Source organism: Tympanuchus pallidicinctus, unplaced genomic scaffold (genome assembly GCF_026119805.1).
Source record: "Tympanuchus pallidicinctus isolate F22 unplaced genomic scaffold, pur_lepc_1.0 scaffold1, whole genome shotgun sequence".
NCBI classification, from domain to species: Eukaryota; Metazoa; Chordata; class Aves; order Galliformes; family Phasianidae; genus Tympanuchus; species Tympanuchus pallidicinctus.
In genome coordinates, this window is record NW_026294618.1 from 25,902,787 (window position 1) to 25,927,672 (window position 24,886).

General features: G+C 35.0%; 1 protein-coding gene and 1 long non-coding RNA gene across 3 annotated transcripts; one reads left to right on the plus strand and one right to left on the minus strand.

Moving 5' to 3' along the window:
- Window positions 1-865: 865 nt before the first annotated feature.
- On the minus strand, window positions 866-16,247 carry LOC128089450 (protein eyes shut homolog). 2 transcript variants are annotated; one of them, XM_052700918.1, is made up of 5 exons: window positions 16,105-16,247; window positions 13,459-13,533; window positions 5,650-6,497; window positions 3,533-3,646; window positions 866-1,484 (listed from the first exon to the last, which is right to left on the minus strand). In XM_052700918.1, the coding sequence occupies exons 3-5, from the start codon at window positions 6,392-6,394 to the stop codon at window positions 1,429-1,431; spliced, it is 915 nt and encodes a 304-aa protein (XP_052556878.1). In that variant the 5' UTR covers window positions 6,395-6,497; window positions 13,459-13,533; window positions 16,105-16,247; the 3' UTR covers window positions 866-1,428. The 2 variants fall into 2 exon arrangements, with proteins under 2 accessions (XP_052556878.1, XP_052556876.1); XM_052700916.1 differs by lacking the exon at window positions 13,459-13,533.
- On the plus strand, window positions 7,155-24,624 carry LOC128089475 (uncharacterized). Its single transcript, XR_008210524.1, has 3 exons — window positions 7,155-7,294; window positions 9,911-9,958; window positions 19,879-24,624. It is a non-coding gene; the product is annotated as an uncharacterized LOC128089475 (long non-coding RNA).
- The last annotated feature ends 262 nt before the right edge of the window (window positions 24,625-24,886 follow it).

A 24,886-nucleotide genomic window follows, 5' to 3' on the forward strand; every position in this document is an offset into this window, starting at 1 on the left:
TCACTTTCCTGCATCCCTGTTGTTGTCATCTCTATTCACTGAAAACACTTTAAACCAAATTCTGTACAGCAAGTATCTCGTCAGGCTGGCTCCACCCCATCCCAGTGCCTTACAAACAAATCATTTGTGTTTGAGGTGCTGAAGTGCCGCAAGGCTCCATCTGAAAATATGAAAGTATGTAAAAGAAGCCTGAGATGGTCTCTTGACTAATGGGAGAGAATCTTCCACCATGGACATTATACTTCTCCCTACAAGTTCTCAGAATGCTGATGACTTACCAGAATGCTGGGAGTCTTACCCCCATGAGGAAGATTCATGTATTGATCTTGGGATGAAGTGGAACAGTAGAACCACAGAATGGCCAGGGTTGGAAGGGACCTCAAGGATCATGAATCTCCAACTCCCCTGCCACATACAGGGCCACAAACTCCACGTTTAATGCTAAACCAGGCTGCCCAGGGCCCCATCCAACCTGGCCTTGAACACCTCCAAGGATGGGGCATCCACAACCTCTCTGGGCAGCCTGTTCCAGTACCTCACCTCTCCGAGTAAAGAATTTCCCGAGAAAAAAAAAAGAAAGCTGTGCATAGTGAAAAACAGGTACTTGGAAGAATAGCTTCATGTTTTTTCTCTTGTATAATGTATATGGAATATTATTAATAAGGTTTTGGGTATTAATTTGGACAATATCTGCTGTTTGACAGGTGAGGAGGGAACTAGTCATAGACTGTAAAGAGGCTAACAGGGTCTCTGGGGAAGAGAGGAAATGAGGATTTATATTATAGAAATATGTGAAAAAACGCAACAATCTCATATTCAATAGAGAACTGTATTTTAATCACTTCTCATGATAAAGTCTCCCCTTTTCCCACCTAAAGAGTAAAAAGTTTCCTGGATTTAACAAAATATATTCAAGTGGAAAAATACTGCTCTCAATCCACCACTGTTCACAGTAAACATCCTAAGCGTTACCATTACAAATAGCTAAGATACTGGTATTTCCTTCAGCTTGTGAATTAGACACATTAATTTTCAGTGCATCTTCAGATAAGGATCACAAAATCTGTCAGAATGCTAGTATCCCATGAAAGCTGCTACTTTCCCATTTGCACGTTCAACCAGTGGCAAAGATGAACAGGTATACCAGTGATGGATGCACATGTACACAGAAGACATTAATTTGGCCAGCTACCAAGATGGTCCAAACAGAAGGCACTGATTTTAACAACATCCACACGAAAAACTACCAAAAGTGATATAAAACAAGCACAGAACAACAAAACACTGTCCTCCTTTCTGATCAATCTACGATTGAATCTCACTTTCAAGAACACGTACATTTACGTACTTCAATTTTCACTGACAAGAAATTTTGCATTTTCTTTCAGATCATGCCGTTACTGCCAGTAGTATTTTGCTTGTTAAGGTTTATAAGATCTTAAGCATCATTTTATGTTCATGTTTTCTGTGCATGAGTTCAATCACTAAAACAGATGAAAGGTTTTAATCTACTACTTAGAAGAGCATTCTCAATAAACAATTCGTAATTAAACAACACATCTTGACTGAGAAAACAATACAGTTACAGTGGAATAACAACAGAAAAATGTCTTTTTACATCTTTATAATTCTTCAGATAACCATTCTTGAAATTGCCCTAACACACGCTAGCACAGAAAGAAATGTAAACTTAAAACAAGCATATTTTGTCAGAAAATAATTGCAATACTATGTTTTATATTTGTGGATCAGTTCTGCTGTAAGGTATTCCAATGTATTGCATACTTCCAATAGTTAAAACTGAAGTAATTCATATTACAACAGGAAAAAATGAGGTAATTTCACAGAATAGAATCATCTAAGTTGGAAAAGATCTCCAAGATCATCAAATACAACCACCAAGCTGACCTACTGGAGTCCCATCACTAAAACATGACACTTAGTGCTACTTCCATGCATCTTTTACATGCTTATTTGGCTAGCGACTGCACTACTTCCCTGAGCATCCTGTTCTAATGTTTGACTACCATGTCCATGAAGAAATTCTTCCCTATATCCAGCCTAAACCTTCTCAGGCACAACTCATTTTCTTGTTCTGTTACTTGCTAGAGAATAAAGAGAATCACAACTTCCTCAATTCCTGAAGGCCTGCCTTCTCCTCCCATGGTACTTATTTTGCTTAGAAGGAAGAAAAAAATACTCAATTTCATTTAAACTTGATAGAGAACAGATAGATAGAGACAGATAATTCAAAAATCACAATTTCTTTTCTTCCCTTTCTTCTCAATTCTTACCAGAAACCTAGAAGACTGTAGTTGCATGCCACCCTCTCAAGAGTAGAGTGCTCTAAACTATTTTCATGTCACTGTGGGTTCAGGTTTCTATATTTAAGAATTTTCCTTGCCACCTCAACTCAACCTCAGTAGATGAAAACTGTAGAGATTCAAAGATTTCAAAAGAAATGCTTTGGGAGTGAAAAGGACAAAAGTGGGTATTTTATATAGATATAGATCATGCATGGGAAAAAACTTCACTGAAAGATTTTTCTTCTTTCAAAAAAAGGACTTTCAGTTTTCGCAGAATGAGTCTGACTGTGATGCCCTATATAGTGAAGGAAGGATGACACTAAGTTGGCAGGAAGCATTGATCTGCCTGGGGAAGGAAGGACTCACAAAGGAATGTGGGCAGGCTGGATAGATGGACTGAGGACAGTGGGCGTGAAGTTGATGAAATTCAACAAAATCAAGTGCCAGGTCCTGCACTTTGGTCACAGCAACCCCAGGCAATGCAACAGGCTTGCAGCAGAGTGACTGCAAGACTGTGCAGTGGAACCAGACCTTGGGGTATTGGTTGACGCTCTACTGAACATGAGACAGCAATGTGCCCAGGTGGCCAAGAAGGCCAGTGGCATCCTTACGTACCAGAAGCAATGATGCCAGCAGAAGCAGGGAAGTAATCATCCCCCTGTTCTTAGTACTGATGATGCCGCTTTTCAAGTACTGCGTTCAGTTTTGGTCCCCTCATACAAGAAAAACATTGAGGCCCTGGAGCATGTCCAGAGAAGGGAAATAAAGCTGGGAAAGGGTCTGGAGCACAAGTCTTATGAGGAGAATTATTTTTCTAGCACATCTATTAAAAGGATACTGAATTTATGAATATAGGTGTTGTGAATATCCTAAATCATCCAACAAGAACTGATTCTGAATTCTTGCAAAACTTTAGTTGACAACCAGTGAATTGATTCTGGAAGATTATGAGGATTATGAACCTTTTCTTGTCATATTGCCGAAAAGAGGAAAGTCCTCATGGATGCAAAGTAAGTAGCAGCATCTTCTGTTATTTAAACAGTTTCACTTTAGTACAAGGGTCCTTTAAAATAGTCACAGAGAAGTCTGATTTCTTTATGATACAAGACCTTTTAAAAACGTGAGGAAATGTAAAACTGTACAACAACAACCTAAATCGGCCATTTCAATAAAGAAAAGGTTTACACTATTATTATAGCCCAAGAAAAAAAAATGTTTTGTCTTACCTGTAAAGCCCTTGTCACATTCACAAAGAAAGGTGTTTGGAGTTACATTGCTGCAGTTACCATTGAAACATGTATGTGGTTGGCATTGTCCAACGATTTCTGTACAATTTTTACCTATTTAAAAGGAGTAATAAGAACATTGAATTTAATTAATTTTTTCCTCAGTATTTCAAATATATAAGTTAAATAATATATTAGATGGATAGATAGATATTAGTACTAATATTGATCACTATATTTCAAGAAAATTACTAGAGTTTTAAAGAACGGTACAAAACTGTTTAGTTACGTTAATATGAACTAATGTTATCTACTCCATCTACCACATGGTTAGAAATTCACGTGTAACATAAAATCCAGAAATGCAATTAATAGAGAATTATTTTTTGTTTTTGACACGAATATAGCCTACAGTTTCTTCCAGCATAAAAAGTAATATGAAAAATAAAGCTGCTTTCATGTGCAATCCAATTTTTGACTAAGTTTTTCTTATTATGCATCTTTCTGAGAATTACCATTTCAATTATCAATTGTTTATGCTATTACAGCATATGGGCATAAGAAAACACGAATATGCTTTCTACTTGTATTGTTTCTATAACATTATTTATGATTCGGCAATTATCCCACTTTCTAATACACTTTTTGTTATGGGAAATGCTTTTACGTCCCCACAATTTGATGGTTTAATTTCCTAGTTCTTGTTCTCGTACAAGTTTATTTATTGGACCAGTACTGTCAGTACAAAGTGATGGCATTAGCCAACACTGCCCCATATAGGCTAGCAGAATATTTTGAGCATTGCTTAATGACTGCATTAAACATGATTAGTTTTAATTACCTATGAATATTCCAACCAGTCTCAATAATAGAAGTAGCAGGGTTTTTAGGCATTATTATTTTCAGAGCATTTTATGCAGCCCCCAGAAATCTCAAAAGAAATGGGAAACATACTGCATCAGTGATTTCTGCCATTAGTTTTCTGCTGCTTTTTAAAGTTCTAAATTGTAAAAAAAAAATATTTTTCTCATAACACTGATATATTCACACTTGCATAATCTATTTGCAAATGCATTGGTAACTGAGCTATTACGCCATTTAAAAAGCAAGTAAAAATAAATTACATCAAACTTTATTTTAACATAATCTTTAAATTTTTTGTGTGAACCTACTCATTCCTGACTCATCAAATGTGATTCCTAACATAGCATCACAATTGAAAGACTCAACAGAATTGCAGCCACTGAGGGAACATTTGCTAGAATTCTGCTCCACAAGTACGGACAGAGTTGCAACAATCCTTCTTTTGATAGGAATGACTAATTCTGGTACTTTCTGGTTTCCTGAGCTGCATTATTCTGAATGCAGGAAAAATACATCCACTGTTTACATCATCCCCTTTTGTTTTTCCATGAAATCAAGACTATGACTGGGTAAGAATATATATAATCATTCTGTACTCTGATAGCAAACAAATATGTTCTCGCCTAGATGTACAACATAAATACTGTAGCTTTACATACATAAAATTGAGTGATTTATTATTATTATTATTATTATATGAAATATTTAATATGATGATAGCAACAATTAGTAAAACAAGCATGTTGAGAAAACTTCTTTGGAAAGGAACATGAAATGTAAAAATTATGGAAAACATGTAAATATTGGCTTTTTTTTTTTTTTTCCTCCTAATTAAACGAATTATTTTTATCGAAAACCTTGATTTTTAAATTTTCAGAATTTTGTTTAAGTAGCTGTTGTGGGCTGACTCCCAGGAATTTCTGTTATTTTGTGTAAGAAATTTTGTTGTTGTTGAGCAAACATATTAAAAAAAAAAAATCTGTTAATTCTGTGACATTCTTAAGTGGGAAAGAAGCATGAAGATGATATTTTAATTCTCCCTCTACAATGAACACAAGAATGTAAGCAAGTACAAATCTTTGAATGACTGCCTAGTTTCCTATGAGAGACTAACAGTAAAAGGCACTGTGCATATACAGTAGGGGCAATGGACAATCAAAATGTATGGAAACATTGTTAATGACATGCTCATTTTATATATATTCATACTCTTTAGAAGACAATAACACTTATTCATAGATGGAAAAAAATACCTGAAAACTCTGGAGGACAAGTGCACTCATATGAATGTCTGGTGCCTTCTGATTTCTCGGTACAAGAGGCATTGTTATGGCAAGGTTTAATGGAGCACACATTAAACTTCTGGCAGAATTTTCCAGAGTACTCTGAGAAACAATGGCAACTATACTGTTTTTCCCAAACATGGCTTAAACATCTTCCGTGCTTAGAGCACAATGGTGAATTTGGAGTCTCTTGACAAACCTGCTGCTTCACAGTTATGTTCAGACGAAGGCCCATGTTGCACAGATGTGGGCCTCTCTTATGTAGTTCTACAAAGTAATGAGTTCCAACACTAAGCCAGGTAGGGTCAACTTGGTGCAGTCCTCTTATCTGGCAAACAAAAATCTGCTGTTCTTGAAGAAAGCCACTTTTGGGGCAAATAATAAAGTCTTCCTTGGAGACATTTACCAAATTCATACCATAGGACTGAAATGATGGATCAGAAGAGATGAAGAGACTATCGCCCAATTGAAGCTGTACAGGGCATATCTGAGGGACACTGAGATATTTGTCTTCCCTAGTAGAGTTTTTATTCACATTCCAGCATTCTGAGTAAAAGTCTGTGCATATATTTTTCCTTAGTGTCCACTCCATTACAACGTGTGCTGGTTCCACTCGCCATTCAGCAATTATTTGCCTCTCACATATGGTCTGCCCCTTCACAATGCAGAGCTGAAGAAAGCACACTATGATGTGAACTGTTGATTTTGAAGTCATTGTTTCAACTAGCACGTGGGAGTCTTCATTCACATGTGCTTTATTACTGAAGATGGATTTAGATCACCTTTTCCTAAGCTGTTTCTGTATTCTCTTTGGTTGCCTAGGAATTCAAACAGAGAAAAGCACTGTTTTCATGCTAAATGTAGTAGACTGATAAAGGTTTGCTAAAAATTAAAAAAAAAAAAAAAAAAAAAAAAAAAAAAAAAAAAAAAGGGGAACACAGGGAAGACTCAGCAAAGTAGGGTTGACATGTAAGAAAACAATCAGAATTCTTTTTCTGACATTCCTCAGTTTTTCTTTCTTTTGGGCAAACCCATTGAAGGATGCAATATTATTTATGTACAAAGCTTAACAGTATATAGCACCTCCATCTGATGAAAGAAAGCAACATCCAGTCAGTCCTATATTCACAACTGTAGTGCATGCAGAAACAATCTATAGGCAGTCTGATGAAAGTGTGTATTAACTATGGTAAAAACACATGGCAAGCATTTACTGCACTGGAGTGACTTCTCTTCCCAACTAGTCAGCAACTTGATTTTGCCTTTGCCTTCTTGCTTGCCCTCTCCTTTTGCTTCAAAGTGATCTTCATTGTTTGAGCCAACCTCCAACAGAATTGGACCTCCTTAGGAAATCATGCATGAGAGTTTGGCCCAATGGCCTTTGTGAAGCAATGACCAGAGTTGTTAAAGTCTTAGATGAAATCATAAGGTTGTGATTTATTAACTAGCAACTAGTAACAGTGCAAGACCTGAGGCTTAGAATGCTAAACTCAAAAGGGGTACAAGCTGCATTTTGCTCACCTTCTCAAAACTGTTTTATTTTCGTTTAATTATCAAATTCCAATTCTGCCTTCAGATAAGACACACTCTAACCACCTACTTCACAGCCAGGCAGGTAAGATAATTCCTAATTCCTCACTATTTCCACACCTGGGAGCTAATTCCCTGTAGGGGAAAAAAGTGATTAGAAAAAAAGACAATTTTGCAGAATCGATATCCTTGAATAACAAGCATTACCTATATTGAGACTATTTCATCATCTTGAGTGTCACATGATGTTCAGCAATACCATTAAATAATGTTCTAGCAAATGTACAGTTTTGATCATTTAGCATTTTTTCTTCTCATCTAGCAAGTTGAACTATTATATCTGTTATAGCTGCTATTGCGTCCGTCACTATCATCAGATATAAAAGTCTATGCTTTATATTACTGAGTATTAAGAAATTCTGCATTCTGCAACCTGTCTTTACGCATCTTTTTTTGTAATGAGATATTCTCAGGGGTTACTAAAATTAATGTTTATAAAAGGTTATCTTTCTTTTTAGACATTTTGAAAAGAGAGCAATTGAATGACTAACATGGAAGAATTCTTGCCCACACAGTTCTCCTTTCATCTCTGTAATTCTGCATAGTTCTGATATCAAATACAGGCTTCTTTTTTACTGATAAAGAGTACCTCTTCAGAGTACTTGTATGGGAAAAAACTTCTGAACTTTTTCTAAGTAAATAATCAGTAGCATTAAAAAAGTTTATATTTGGTCTTTACAACATTCATTACCAGTCTTCATTCAACTGAAAGATATTGCTGTAAGAGTACTAGAATAACCAAGTTTAAATAAGCAATTTTAAATAAGCAATTTTAAATAAGCAAATACATACTGTAAAGCAATGGCAAGAATGCAAGAATATTTTGCAAGAATATAAAGCAATGGCAAGAATATTTTGCAAGATGCAAAATATGGAAAATGAAAACCAAGAGTGAATAAAGATTATTTGTTTGAGTTAGCAATAAAATCATGAGGAAAAAAAAATATATATAGTAAAGAGTATTAAAAGTTAAGACCTAAGCATGAAATAGCATCAATACTGATGTAGATTATGTAGAAAGTCAACAAAAAAATGCAATATCCACAAAATGCTGATACCATAAGTCATGAGATAAATTCGTTCCATGAGATAAAATTTGAAAGCAATTATAACTGTCAGATTTTATGTCTAGATCAGGCAAGAATAAATACTTCTTATAATTCCACATGCTTCCATGTAATTTATAAGGACAAAGAAAAACCCAAGACTTGCACATGTTGACACACAGTAAGATACTTCAAAACCTCGCAAAGGAAAAGTTACATAAGACTGGGTGAAAGAAAGCATAATCTTTTTATAGCAATGGAAAAGTGAAACAGCAAGGTTTGTGCAAGACCCCAGGGAAGTCATTTAAAAGCAAAAAAAGCAAAGTCTACGTCATTTGCATTCCAGTGCAGTATCTTAAATATTATGATTTTATTTTATTAATGAGTTATTAAATATTAATGACAAAAACAAAATGTATTTTAAGTAAGATTGCAGAAAAACCCATACAAGTTATATGACTAAAGAATCTAAAAAAAAAAAAAAAAAAAAAAAGAGCTAGCCAAAGAAGGAAATACATCAGAAAATTTTTATGAAAATCATGACCCTTTGCTTGGGCCAGGAATGCACTTCTTGCCCCCTCCTTGCATCTTGCATACATCCTTCCTGGTCTGCCTGTCACTCGTGGTTGGCTCTGGCAGCAAAGGGCTACGACCTTGGATTAAGATGGTATGAAGAGAGCTGGGAGAGCTGTAGGGGACCTTCCTGGAGGCCTCCTGCCTCACTCAGGATCTGCATTTAACCTCAGGCTCTCATCATTGATGCTGGAGCTGGAAAAGTAGTTGGCACTGTATACCATTTATCCAGGCCCTAACTCAAATATTCAATTTCCTGAGTTGATGCGGAGACTTCTCTCTCAGTGTGCTGCGTGTGGGAACCACAGAACTGTTGGCTCAGGGTTCCAGAGCTGTCAGATGTGTGATGGTACTTTGAGCTCACTGTCACACCCATTATCATCTTCTTACCCTTGAAAGACTTGCTGCTTCATGGGACAGTGATACCACGCTTGCTTTATTTCCAATGCATGTTTGAAAACATCTTTTTTAAGCATGAATTAAACTACAAATAATAGAAAAAATGCCTCAAGTTAAAGCACTTGCACAATACGGTTTCTATCCTGTGCATTTTACAAATATATGTGCTGTGTCTATTACATAGCAAGTTACCCTTTATGCCTTTATACTTACCACAAAATTAAAAATCCTTAGAAAATGATAGTGCCAATCTTCACTGTTTGTAAATGGTCATTTCCCTATTTGCACCATTTAAAACAAAGTGGTGGATGAATCATTTAACTTGTTAACATAATTTTCTAGAACACTGAACATCCTAGACTGCACCTCAAAATACAGAATCATTATTTCTAATTTCAGATAAACCACAGCTATCAACAGAAGTAGTCACAATGCAACCAACATCGGAGTTGTAAGGCTTCCTAATTCATAACCTTTGCTTAAGAATCCATGAAGCATAACTGCAGGCAAAACAGCCCTCAGTCAGGGACTTTTACTTGACTTGTGTTCACTGATTTATATTTTGATAATAACAACCACATAAACAAACACATGAATAGATGTTTTACTCTTACCCATCTCAGCTTTATCTGCAGATTGCACCGTTACTGTCCAAAATCCTCCAGAGCAAAGTAAGTAAGAAGCTACGGTGTTTTGCATCACTTTTTTTTTTTTCTGCTCCTTGTATTTAAAGGATTCTTGATGCTCAGTTCCCTATCCTGGTGTGGGTTGCCTATGGCTGCAGCTCCTTGGTGGTATATGTACCACAGTGGTATGGTGGGCCTCCATTCACATGTCTCCAGTTCCCATTGTCTATGGATCCAGATGTACATACACTTGAGCTGGGCTGTAAGCTCCTCTAGCTTAGTGGCAGTTTTTCCCTTCATTGTGTACATCAGATGCAGAACATCAGAAACCAGCCATGATGGGTACAGGCTCATTCATGACATGATTCCTCCACAGTCCTACAGCCTTCCCCATGCCTCTTACTCCTGTTTACTTCTCTTGCAGTTTTATGCACCTAACATGCTTGCATACCAATATAAAGACCAAGCACCTACCAAAAATAAAGTCCAATGAGACAAAGAGCCAAAATACATGCTAGAGAAAATACGTCATTTCCAAATAGCCTAGATAGAAAGCACCATTATTTTTTCCTGCGTTCTTTGCTTGTACTTCTCTACCTGGGATTGCAATACTTCCCCTGACTGTGATCCTCACTGTCACTTGCTGAGGTCACAAAGGCTGAAAGAAAGCTCAACAATAACAGGAGATTACAGTTACCTTGTAAATTGGGCAAACAGCTCAACACAGCATATTTCAAGATTAACAGTTAAATATCTACATAGAATCAGTGCCTGTTTCTTGGAACATTAGGTTAGAGAATCTACTAAATGCAAAGCAAGCCTTGCCATGATTTGTTACATTTTACTTCTTTATTCAGAATTTAAGAATGGCACTCTAACAGAGGCCTTTCTTTTCTTAGATTCAAAATGATTGTAGAAGCAACAAAATTAAAAACCTCCATAGTAGTTCCCAGATTCCAAAAAAGAAACTACTTTTACAGTTAAATTAGTAGAAAGAGCCTTAAAAGAAGTCAGCAGGATTAAATCCTCATAGAGAAAGCCAACATTATCTAAGGACACTGTATTAGAGGGAGGAAAAAAAAACCCTGCCACTAATGAGGACTTGAAAACAGACAAATAGATAAAAGGAGTTGATAAGGCTGAAGAGGAAAGGAAATCAAGGTGCACACCTCACAATCTTCAATTCCCTAAAAATAAACGAAACAAAAACATCACAGGCTCTGGTATATTGAGTGTGAAAGCATAGATTCATATAAAAAACACCAGAGAGATGAAAAATTCAATAAGCAAATAACAGTATTGAAATGAACAATAAATCACTAAGAACACTGTAGTAACAGAAAGCATAGCAGCCTCCATTTATATCGAGCAGACATTCTCTGTACAACAGGAGCGTTTGAAGAGATAAGTTAGAAAAACTAAATTACATTTTAGTTTTCTGCTCACTGTGAAAGAGTTTGGTTATCTGGTACACAGAATTTGTCAGCAGTTGGAGTGTTAATAGAAAAAGTAGATAAATGGACAGCAACAGTGAGTCTGATCCACAAAATACCCAGTGTTACAAGAACTCAAGAATTAAATAGAATAACTTATTTTTATACATATCCTCTTGCTGTGAGATATACTTCCACGTCAAATATTAGAGAAGCGTCAATATGACTCATGTAATGCAAAGTCAGGACTCAAAAGAATTATCAGAGTCCTCTGAGGATTCCTCATAAAAGGAACACTATAAAATCACTCTAGAAATTCAGGATTGGGACTTTGCCTTTTAAGATATCCTTCCTTCAGGCTAAGAAGAAATTGATGTATTTAACAGCATCATTTGTAGGAAGAGTCAAAGCATTACTCCTTCCTCTCAGTTGAGTGTCCTACTATGCTCACTCTTAATGAACAGGGAAACTTGAGTTATTTTTTGTTCAGTGGTATTGCAGTTTTCTGGAGTAGAGTTGAAAAGTGGCCTCCTGTGAATTCAGCTTATCTTCTCAGAGAAGATAGAAGGAGGTGATAGAAGGATGAAGGAAAGTTTTCATGTTCAGAGGAGAAAATTCAGGACTGATTGGCAAGGCAGGCACACTAGGTAGCTGGGTGCTTGCAATGCTTAAAGAGAAGTCACAGGCCTCCAGGGTGATGACAGTACTTTCTAAGGACTGAAGCACACAGAATTTGAGGGAAGCCAGAAGTTCACTGAGATGACTGAATTCAGGGACCTACATAGTGTAACACGAAAGAATTGTTCATAACCCCTATATATGTTCTATCCTGATTATCCTGCATTTTCTCTATTGCAAAACTTATAATTAAACAGTTGCTTCTTTTTTTTAGTAAAAAAAATATTTTTCTTTGCTTAAACCTTTGGAGGACCATGCTGGAATAGAAGGTCTATGCAGATCATGATTCTCTAGGAGGAACAAGTGTTCTCTGCCTTTAGGATTGACACAGCACCTTTTCTTATATCTTCTGAAGACATCACCGTGTCCCAGGATGTGTGTCCTTGTGTTGTTGCTGTGGTGGCATGAGTCACAATCACATTTACTGAAAACTGTGATCACAGTACAAACTAGAGAAGGAAAATACATATTCAAAAGATATCTCAGTCAAACTCAAAGAGAACTTCACAAGTCACTGAGAATGACATTCCCTCTAGAACCACTGACGCCACTCTGCTGAACAGAGTGAATACACTCTGCTGTAGTCACCAGTGATTTCTTGTAGTGAGGGGCCCAAAACAGAGAACAGTACTCAAGCTGCAGCCTCGTAAGAGCTGAGTACAGGAAGATGATCACCCTCTCTGCTCCTGCTGGCAGCACTGTTTCTGATGCAAGCCAGGATTCCACTGACCACCTGAACACACTGCTGATTCATGTACTGCTGAGCACTGACCAACAGCCCTAGGTCCTTTACCTCCACACAGCCTTCCAGCTACTCTGTCTCAAGCCTGCAGCATTGCTTGGGGCTGTCAAGGCCAAAGGACCTAGCACTTGGCCCTGGTGAACCCATTCTCTATTTAAAACTTCATATATGTTTCTTGTGAAGCCTGTTTTATACCGAAACCATTCCTGATGTGTGTTAAGCTTTTTTTATTATTATTATTTTAAATATTGCTCTTATTTTTTCTTCTGTTTATACATTATGTAGTCATTAAGACAATTCATACTAAATTAGGATCAACTGCACATTAGCTAAAATTGAGTTATATTCTATAGAAAGTTATTCTTGTGTATCTTTATCAATTTCAATATGTAACTGCCTTAAGAACATAAAGAATATAAACAGATCAAATCAATCTGTACCGTACCAGTAACTGAGATACACAAATCCATTTTAAACTGATTACCACCTTATTTTCATGTTTTCAATAGTCTGAGAATATTTCTTTTTTCTCTTTTTCTGTTTGTTTGTTTTTAGTTCCTATAGTATTCTTACTTCTGAATTCCACTCCAAACTATACCTTTTTAGTGCGCTTTGGGTCACATAATGCAGCGGTTTCAGAACAAGTGACCTTCAAATGAAATAAACCTGAAAGAAACATTGCAATAACTAACCTGTGTTCTGCAGCCAATAGCAGTCATCAGTCTGTATGTATAGGGAAAGCCGGCAATAACACATCAGAAAAGAAACTGTTATGGATGTCAGGTAGCTGTATCAAGTAGCTTCACTGCTTCACTTTCAATTTTTCTATTTTCTGCATTGCTTGGAAATGTAGACTTAACTGTGAATTAAAATAGAACTAATTTCTTAAACTATTCAAGGAGTTCCACCCTGCTGTATTCAATAGAATTGTTCCCCAATTAGAGCAAAATGAATTAAATCCATCACGTAGATTAATCTGCCTGAAATTAGCTGAAGGTTTAAAAAGAAAATTCGTTTTTGCTAAGCCCAGCTAATTTAGGTACTGTGAATTGATCTCTACAACTCGGTTAAAGGTATTAGCCTAAATTCTTCATTCTTAAGAAACTATATTAGTCAAGGATTGCTTGACTATTTCAGTTTATTGTAACTGTAGTTGAGAATAAAAAGGAGCAAGATTACTGAAGACTCCTGGATGTTCTACTTAAGTAAAAAATGAACAGCAAAGGAGATAGAAAGATGGAGTAAGGTTGGATGATAAAGGAAGGTTCAATTCTCTTTTGAATCATTTTGAAGCATTCAGGAAAAATCAATGGACTATGATTTTACTTTTTTTTTCCCCCCGCATTTATTTAAGTCATATACTGGAATGCATATTTTCCCTTATTCCAATAAAAGAAAAAAATGAGCGGAATCATTACCAATAAGAATGAAACAGTATTATTTTGTAACCATATATGTTTCAAAATTTAGTAGTATGGTATTACTGAGAATTCAGATACAATGCCTACATCCATACCACTAAACATTTTCAAAATTAAAGCAAATCTGAAGGCAAGATGCATAAAGAATAGTATTTAGACCACAAATATCTACTTCTCTGCCTAATTATATTAACAATAAAGAAAGAAATGAGTAAATTATTTATATATATATTACCAAGTCTAGTACTAAGAACAAGACATTGTTCTTCCACAATGTTCAGCTGTTAGGCTGTTTCTTGGAACTGTTGTGACTATTATCAACTCATTTTTACCAAACTGACTTGATCAGTGAGTTTAGAGGCACAGTTTATGAGATCTCTGGCCGTGGATCATTCCCAATAGGCAGTCAGAGAGCAGACAGACATTCTGAAGGCTGAGAAAGAGTGATAGTTTTGATAGGTCAGACCATCCCATCAAACCTCAGGACTAGAAAATAGCCTTTGTCAATGTTCAGTTCGTAAATTTCAGGCCTTCAGTGCTGAATTTGATTATTACATTTCAAGGAGCTAGAAAACACAAGACAAAGCACAGTATCTACATCCACTTCATGAAATTATTTAATTTGCCAAAATAAATGAACCAGAATAAATACCCAGAATATATTACTATTTTACTAGGATTTTAAAATACAGGTTTTATATAAAAGCAAAAAAATAAAAAATAAAATAAAATAAACCAGACACGTAAATAATGAAATGATGACAATAATTTCATTTCTATGATTCACAGCATTAAAGGGTTTCAATTATAATTATCAGTTTGTAATTATGTGTTTCACTTGATCCTAGACATTATTAATTCGCATTTGGGAAATGCATTTCCCTTGTAAACATCCCATATCTGCCAAATGTATACTAACAGCATGCACAATACCTAATTACAGATAAATATTTAAGTTCACATAGTGATGAAACCTCATTCTTATCACATTGCATAAGTGCATAAATGCAAGGAGTACACAAGGAGTATTAAAAACGTATGTTTCTCACAGTTTTTTTTTCTTTAATTTTCCTAATAGATGTGACAAATTTGATGTTAGCATTAAGACAATCTATTTAAAATGTTAATAATTAATATATTTAATACAAAAGGTACAACAGCATACCTAGGTACCAAGGAAAAGCAACTTATTTTTCAGAAGATTTTTGTGGATTATTAATTTACAATGAGGACAACGTGAACTAAACCACCATCCCATTGCATCTCCTGGTATATTCTCATCTACACTGGCTGGAACATAAATTAGTTTAAACTTCCCTTAATTTGTTAGACTCAATTTCGAAATAATAACTAAAAAAAAAAACACAAAAGATAGTACCATCTACAAAGTTATTGTACCACTTATTGAGGTTTCAGTTGCCCTCATCATAATTCTTGCACAAACTCACAGAATAAAGAATATGGAGCCTCCATACGAATGCAAAAAGAGAAAGCTCACAATTTTCATCTTATTTAATTTGAAGCAAACAAACAATTGGGTTGCTGATGAAATTATCTTAGGTCATCACTGTCAACATTTAGAATATCAAACAACCATTTACATACAAGTTACTATCAAAACTCTTCTAAGTTTTGTCTGGGATAAACTGCAGCAGGTGCACGGGGGAAATCTTTTTCCACACACAGCACAGGAAATTAAAGCATTTTTCAATGCCAGTCTTTCCACTAGCTGAGATGAATAGAATTTTAATCTAAATTTTGAACGAGAGAATAAGAGAATTTCAGCGTTGATGCCTGTAATGCTATAATGGGATGGAATATACCGCAATAATAGCAGTACGGCAAATTCTTTGAATACAGCAAATGAGAATGAGCCCAAATGCAGCAGCTGCAGAAATGAAGGAAAGAACTGCTTACCCTAGGCAGGCCACAGGTTGGCAGGGATCTCCAGCAAGAGACATCCTCACCTCCACTGCCAATACCTAAATGAGATCTGGAAAGGGCTGGATGCTGGCTCCACCCCTTCCAGTTATTCAGATGCACTGCTTGCAGCTGAGCTCCCCTGGATTGGCCCTGTCTTCCCACCAGGTGCTCAATCACTGGTTCAGGCCATGACTTAGCATTTTCATAACAATGTCAAAAAGATGTGAAGAGCTGGAAAGTATAGCATTAGAAATAAACGTGCAGTTTTCCTAAAAGCTGAGCTAAAATGAACACTCAAGTAATCAAGACTCTACCAACAATACTCAAAAACAGACTTTAACTTATTCAAATAAAAAACCTGTATATAGAAAAAGAAAAAAAAGTATTCTCCAGACTCTCCTCGGGAAAAAAATGATCACAATATTAGTTTTTGTTAACAAATGCCTTAGGATTAATTCCTGAATTCAAATGCTTTAATTGTGAGAAGGCAGATATCTTGTCACTTGTTTCAATTGCAGAATCACATTGCAGGACAGAAAGTGTCTTATGAACCTCTAAAGAGGCTATGATAACTTTAATAGCCTACAAATATCTGTTTTGGTCCTCAGGCTGCTTTTATTTAGTTGGTGATTTTATTCAATCACATACCTGTTTTAGAAATCAAAGCAGAAACACTTCTTGGCTCAGAGGAAAAAGGTCACTGATGCATCAAAATTAATTTGCGTTGGCATCTGAGTTTTGATTTTCTTTTATTAGAATACCACTGTTCTAATGTTAGATTTTAGATGGAAAAAAAGGTTTATATATTACTCAAATCCTCATCATGATCTCAGAAAAGTAATCTTTCACATAACTGTGCTGTTCTCCCAATCATTCATGGAAGAGTTTCATCTGCCAGAGTAGATTTCAGCTCTCAAGAAGCATGCAGACTGTAATTGGCAGAGCAAAACAGAAACTGGTTCAATGCTTCGTGCTGAGAGCACTTCATTTCTCCCAGTAGGCCTTGGCAAAACTCAGCAGAGATCAGAAACAAAACAAAACAAAACCCTTAGAACATCTGACAAAGAAAAAATTTACTGAAGTCTCTCTCAAACTTCTATACTTAGGAACTGATTGATGGCTACTGACCCCAAATCTGCTACAGCTTTAAAGTAAAATCACCTTTCTAAAAAGATACAATTATTTTAGATTTCTAGGATTATTAGAGGAAGATATTTATAAACCAGACATGATAAGGAGAAAAAGTATTGTTTATAAAATCTAATACCTGTTTTGTGTAGATACAACCTTTCCTGTGGTTCAGCAATTTTTGAAGATCTTTCAGATTAAAAAAAAAAAAACCCAAAACTGCTCTGTTCTCTGGAACCTGAGAAGAAAATTCCTGTCTCTCCTAGAGTTTCTGAAACATGCTTGTTGTTTTTTTTCTTCCAGAACTCCTGGCTCTATTCATGCTTGACTAACCATGCTTACTGGGATTCGTACTCAAAACCTGCGTTGCAACAGCTTCCTCAAAATCTTATATTCACCTACAGTCAGGTGAAGCTCACAATTCCATACAGACATCCTTTTTCATAAGGATATGATGGGGAACATATTTTGTTCTTCTCTGCTGCTCAGCCACACTTATTTTAACATGTTATGTAAAACACAGCAAAATGTAAGCAAACAAATGAAATCACTACCATCTGTCACAAGTATCAAGGAGATACTTCGTAGAGAGAAAGTTATAAAATGAGTTGCTCAAGCTGAGAACTATGTCAGAAGTTCTAAAATGATACCAGAGGATATATCATTCATCTCCTCATAAGAATGATAGAAATAAATTTGTTTAATCAGAGCCAAAAATGCAAAAAGTTCATCCATTAGTTACCATTAACTCAGAATACTATATTAACTATATTCTCTTATATAAATAAAATTGGAAAATGAATTCAACTCACTGTGCATAAAACAGTTTCTGAATATTTTCAGAAATTTGCATTAACATTCCAAAAGCTATAAAATATTTTTAATTCATAGCAGGAATATGAAGGAATATGCCTGTATTAGAAAATATATTCTATATATCTATGTATCTATATATCTATATCTCTCTGTCTATATATAGAATATGCCTATATTAGAAAAGCAGCTATTTCACTTTTGAAAATGCTTAGATGTTATTTTATTTGCTGTCTTAAAAAAAAAATGAAAAAAGAATTAATTTCAGATATATTCACTAACTCATCAGGGAATTCAACTCCCATAAATGAGATTTACAGTCCATTTATTTTTTCCTCATTTTTGGGTATTGTAAAAATTTTTATCACCCTCAGTTTTCCTTGTGTGAAAGCATTATTTTTAAAAACAGTATTTGTTTAAAATATTTTATCTCTTGACTTCTGTAACACATTGTAATATATGAGATATGCTTGGAGGTTACAATATCAATTTTTGACATTTGAAATTACTTTTATTTGATGTATGATTAAATTCACAATTTTACATCTTCTAACAGTATTACTATTAATTTTCCATCTGTGAAATTCAATTGTCATGTATTGCTGTGACTTCTTAGGGGTTTTAATCAGAATTAATCATCAGTGGCTTTTAAGTCCATACATCTGAACAATGTTTTCAATCTGTTCTCTTGAAAAAGCACTATTTTTACAAGTTACGTTCTGAGCATATCAATCAGTATGATTTTTCATTTTGTTTTGTCGTATTGAAACCATACTATAGATTTCACTAAAATCTTTAAAATAACACAGAGATATTTACTTCAGACAGCAAAATACATGATATAATTGTAATACAGCGAACAGTTCTATAATGATTTTTCATTCTTAGTTGTTTGCTTATTTTAATGAGTATTGGTTTCCTGTGTTACTGTGTTATTTATCATTATTCATTAATTGCAAGAAATATTATTCCTAAAGCTAATCACACAATAAGATTTTATTATATTATTTGTGTAAACAGTGAAGAAATAGTCCGATTCCCATATACCTTCAATCTGCAGATCAGAAAGTTTTCAGAAGAAAGTTTCATAGAAAGGTCAGAAAGATCCTTCTGTAGAAATTAATAAGAAGTGCATTTATCTGTATGACTTCATTCTCCCCTCCTCAGTCTTATTTTCTCATATTTTTCCATTTGACACATTTTACTTCCCAAAAATTTTTGTATTCTCACCATGTAGTGGTTGAAAAACCTTTCAGTTTCCTTGCTATTCCTTTCTCATTTCTTCTATATATAACTGTCAAAGTCTGATTCCCACCCTCCCCCTCCCCCACCCCCCTTTTTTTTTTTTTCCTGAGCTGTGTATTTGCTAGGTATTTTGAGCTGTAGCTATTCCTAGACACTGCCTTTTGAATCGAGGAATTCTAGAATTGCTTGGGTTGGAAAATATCATAAAGATCATCTAGTTCCAACCACTACCATGGAACAGGGTCACCAACCACTAGACCAGGCTATGTTCCCAACCTGGCCTTGAACATCTCCAGGGATGGGGCATCTACAGCCTCTCTGGACAGCCTGTGCCAGTGCCACACCACTCTCAGAGTGTAAAAAAAATAAAAAATAATAATAAAAAAATCTTACTATCTAACATAGCTCTTCTCTCTTTTAGTTTAAAACCATTCCCCCTTGTCCTATCACTTTCTGACTGCGTAAATAGTTGTTCTCCGTCCTTCTTATAATCTCGTCTCAAGAACTGGAGGGCCACAACAAGGTCTCCCCAGAGCCTCCTCCAAGCTTAACAAGTCCATGTCCCTCAAACTTTCTCCATAGGAGAGATGCTTCAGCCCTTTGATCATCCTTGATGCCCTCCTCTGGATCCGCTCCAAAAGCTCCACCTCCCTCTTGTACTGACATCACCAAGCCTGGATGCAGCACTCCAGATGAAACCTCACAATGTCAGAGTAGAGGGGGACAATCACCTCCCTCTCCTCGCTGGCCTCTCACAACTTCTGATAAGTAGTTGTATTTATATTTGCATGTGCTACATCTGAGAAGTCTTAAACTGTGGATAATAACTTTAGATTGAATGTTTCATACATAAATAACCGTGTAACTTTTTCATTTGAGCTGTAGGTTAGATGTAGTAACAAATCTGTCTAATAGCACTGTAACTTCATTTGTAAGATTAGAGACCTGTTTAATATTTCTGGCAATTCATATTTTGAGAATAAAAATGTGCATATTTTTTAGTTTTCCTATTATAAAAATGCTATGTTCTTTCTTTAAGTATATATAAACAAATTGATATGTTATAGATTTGTAAAATTATATTATTTATAATGTTAGAAATTCATTTTTCTCTTACAAATGCATGAATCAATTCTAATTTGTAATTCACATTCAGTGGAACATTTACAAGTGGAATAGAAAAAAAGGAAGTTAACTGCATAAAAATGTGCTGCTAGCAACCCATCATATTCAAAACTTTTAAAATGGTAATAATTTCTCATAAAGTAGTTAGGCTTAGCATCTGTTCAGTTAATTGACAGTAATCATTCTCACAGAACAGGCCATGATATCCTCTAATTCACAGATCACCTTTACAGTGAAATAGCCAAACAGCAATGTATGACCTATTTTAAAAGTCTTCTTTCCTCATAGGACAGAACAAACATTGAGTAAGCACAATAGCAGTAACCTACTTAGAGGCATTTTCTACTCTTTAGAATCTTCTGCATTTCAGCAGAAATACCAAGAGTTAGTAACTTGGGAAACATTTCTCCAGGAAAAGGTGTACATCATGTGCTAGGTTTTCTTATGTTTTTTCATTTTGTAAATTTGTTGCATTTGCTCTGTGACACCGTCAATGTAATCATGGAGATTTGCAGCACAGGTTTTGTGCTTTCCCCCCCCCCCCCATCTGGAGAGCAGAAGGCTGAGAAAATATATATTAAACATGTAGAATGTGAATAGGATGAAAAATGTCTTTGAACTTGAAAACAATCTTCCTTAGCCTTAAATTAAAGTCATTGCTTGAATAATTAAAACTTAATGTTTGTTAGCTAGGCCAACAAAGAAATAAATACATATATTCAAAATATATGTATGCACACAGAGTAAGATAAAAGTAAGTGATGAAAAGATAAAGCTATCCAGTCTGCTGACATTTTTTAGTGTGTGGTATTTCAGACTTTTTTAGGATTGCATTTATTGGCCAGGTGTACCATTTATATATCTGTCAGCAGTGTACAATGACAGTATCCAGAGCACATAACTGAAATAAAGTGGAATAAGATTTATGTTCTGTTTCAAAAGTGGCCACTATGGCTTTTAACAGAATGAACTACTCCTGTGGTAGAAAGCATTATCTTGAAGGTAGAAGTCACTTTCCCATCAGCATTTGAAGGAGCGCTAATGATGCAGGAGATCACTGTAAAAGATGAGTATACAGATGTAAGTTATAGGCTTTAGGAAAATGAGATTTGATCAGTCAAGCATTTCAGGTGAAGATCATGAGAGCAGTTAATGAACTTGAAAAAAGGTGTTATGTCTCCTGAGATAGTCTCTTAGTGACTGGGAGGTAATGGTACATATTTGCAGAAGCAATTTGGGTGAGACGAGCTAAAAGAAAAATCAAAAGCAAGTAATTATCAGAAATGTCGTACATATTGCTTTATTATAAATGCAAAAATCTATTACCTACGTAATAATAAAAAGGTTGTTTTCTAGACTAAAAATACTACATAAATCGCCTTTTTTCATCCAAGAAAACAATCGTCTCATAAGAGGTTAATTATTTCTGCTAATATAACACTGATTTCAAAGCAGAAATTTCAGGAGCAATACTGAGTTCTCAGCAATGCAACCTCATTATGAAAACTTCTGTAACAGTAAAAAAAAAGTTAAAGAGATTAAGATTTAAAACTGCTTATCAGAATCCTGCCTCTCAAATTCTTCTTTTTAAAAACAAATCAGAACCATAATTTACATTATGCCAGTTGCTCAACTGAACTATATCATGTGATACCCAACACTTTAGTCAATTTAAAGCATTATTTGTGTTGAGCAGGACATAGTATAACTGTGAGATCACTGGACAAAAAAATAAAATAAAATTTACTGGACAAGAAATCCTAGGGATTTAAGACAAGAAAAACAGAAAGTTTTCAAAAACATTACCACAGGTGATAGTTAGCTGATTCACCATTGTTTCAGTTTTGTATTAGTGTATAGAGCCTTTCATATCAATTATCCTTTATGTACAAATTTTGTATTACATACTCAGAAAGAATAAAGCTATTGCATTTACATAAAAAGAGTTTATAATTGTCCTGTTTCATATAAAATGTCAGCCAGCCACAAATATTGTGATCTGACAGAATTGGATGCAGTGTCCAAAACTTAAATCGAACTTGATTTACATATTATTACACTGCACCACTTCCATAGAACTTTTGGAAATAGGATTTTTTATCTGGAATCAGATTTGCTTTTTAATAACACATTTCAATGTCACTAGTTAGACAAGAACCATGCTTTGCAAGTAGGGAAGATCTTCATTAAGAAATCACCTGAGAGTACTTCAACATATTTTCACATTCCCTTGATAAATTAAGGTTATTTCAGATCTGAAATAAATCTGTTCATTTGTTGGCTGTGTTTATGGAGTTAAATTGAATAAAGTTCTTAAAAAAACATTATTGCTCTTCAGCTGTAAGCTTTCTTACTTCAATGACTGTGCAGCTGATGAAAGTATAGAGACTAATGGTGAAAACAGGAGCGCAAGATCTGAGAGTTGTAAAGACAAACTGCTCTTTAGCCTTTCTGAATATAAAAGGAAAAAAAAGAAGTCACATAGCATGCATATAATTTGTTGCATTTGATTCAGTCACCAGTCATAACTTCAACAAACTATATTTAACATGAGAAATTGTATGTCCAGTTCTGATGGATAATCTAAGAGCTACATAATCAGAATGTTATAAAATAATTTGTTGAACATCCAAAGAAGAAAAAAGGTTTGCAAGAAGAACCAAACCAGGTAAAAACCAACCTGCGGTAATTTTCATACAATGCTGTATCAAAAGTAAAAAAATAATCTTGATTTCAGCAGTGACAGTTCATATTTGAAGGGGAAAGATTTTCAGCAATTTCATTTACTTTGTCACCAATTACTTACAATAATCAAAGAATACGGAAAGGTTGACATGTTGCTAAACATAAGTAATAGATGGCAGCACTGCAGTCTTTTCAATCTATTGCTAAAATGTCAAGCTTCAAATCAGCATAACTGCTGTAAAACAAAACACAGCACTTCACAGAGAAAACTTCATGTCTTTGAAATAGTGGCTTAGCTCTGAAACAAAATTACATTAGACAAATGAAAGCTAAGCAGCTATCTACCATCACTACCTGCATGGCTACCTTGGAGAATTTAATTGGCAAACTGTTGCAAAAGCAAAGCTAAAACTTGAAGATGACTTCAAGAATTTACTTGCCAAAGCAATGATGAGTTAAGGATCAGGGCAGCTGTGTGCAAATGCTAAAGATATTCCTTAAGTCTTAAATAGAAAGGAAAATGGCTAAGGCCAAACAGCATAGCAACCATCAATCCTAAACAAGTCTTGCACAAAAGGAATCTGAGAGATTTGATATTTTTAATTACGCTATCAATAACTTGGGATGCTTGATTTCCTGCTCATTTAGTCAAACCCTCATTTCTTTTCCTGTCATGCTGATCAGGAGGCTCCAAGAGCACTGGATGTTTCGGCACAGTTATATCTTGTCTTGAAAATACTATTCTTCTATTACTAAATTTCTCACTTGTACAGGGTACTAGAATATCTGATAAAAGCATAGTTTGCTCTAAAATGAGAAGCTTCAGCATCTTCAAAACATTACACATTCTATTCATGTGTATCTTCATGAATACATATAACTAGGATTTCTTTTATTTGCACTCTCAACATGCAAAGCATCTTCTTTTGCATTTCTAAGATGACCTCTGGTACCTACAGTCCAGTGACAAAGAAGAAGAAATGAAAGGGAAAAAAATCACAAAAAAGTTAAGAAACAGAAGCCTACATCATCAAACAAATGGGTCTTTAAAGGGCCTGAAACACAATTAGGGCAGGGGCTGTACGTGCAAGCTGTGTTATGAAGTGCAGTACATAAAAAGCCCTGCAAGGGAAGGTACTGGGTGAATGTGAGAGGAGCTTACAAATAGGCAGTCAGGGGTGGAAATCCTAGAACTCAAGATTGAAATTCTTCATACATGGATGAAAAAGAACTATGCTTTGAAGAGAAAGTAAATAAACTAATAGTATCTGAAAAATGTTAGATGTGTTTTTTAAAAATGTGAGAAAAAATTATCTAGTTAAATAAACCCTGGGAAGACTTAAGGAAAATGTAAGCATCTTTTTTCCTGCATCATTTACCTACTCTGTTTACAATGAAATTGGAAAGTCAGTGTTATTATTCCTTTTAAAATATATATTATTTCCTATACTTTCCTATATTCTCCTAATTTCCTTGTTAGCTTGAAAACCACACCGTTTAAAATAAAATTTAATTTTTAATAAGCTATTGATACATTTTGATAATATTTGTTACAAATAATGAGGAACTTTTAGTGATTCTTGAACATAGATTTGATGCAGTTCTTGGAAACTGAGAAAATTTTCAGTCTGAAATTCTGAATGTCTTTAGAGAATGATGGTCAGAATAGATTGCATGATGATTTTTGAAATACAAATATCCTTCAATCACAATGAAATCTAGGTTATTCAATTCAAATTCATTATTACTTTCGGAGAAAGCATGTTTGAAGAATACTTAA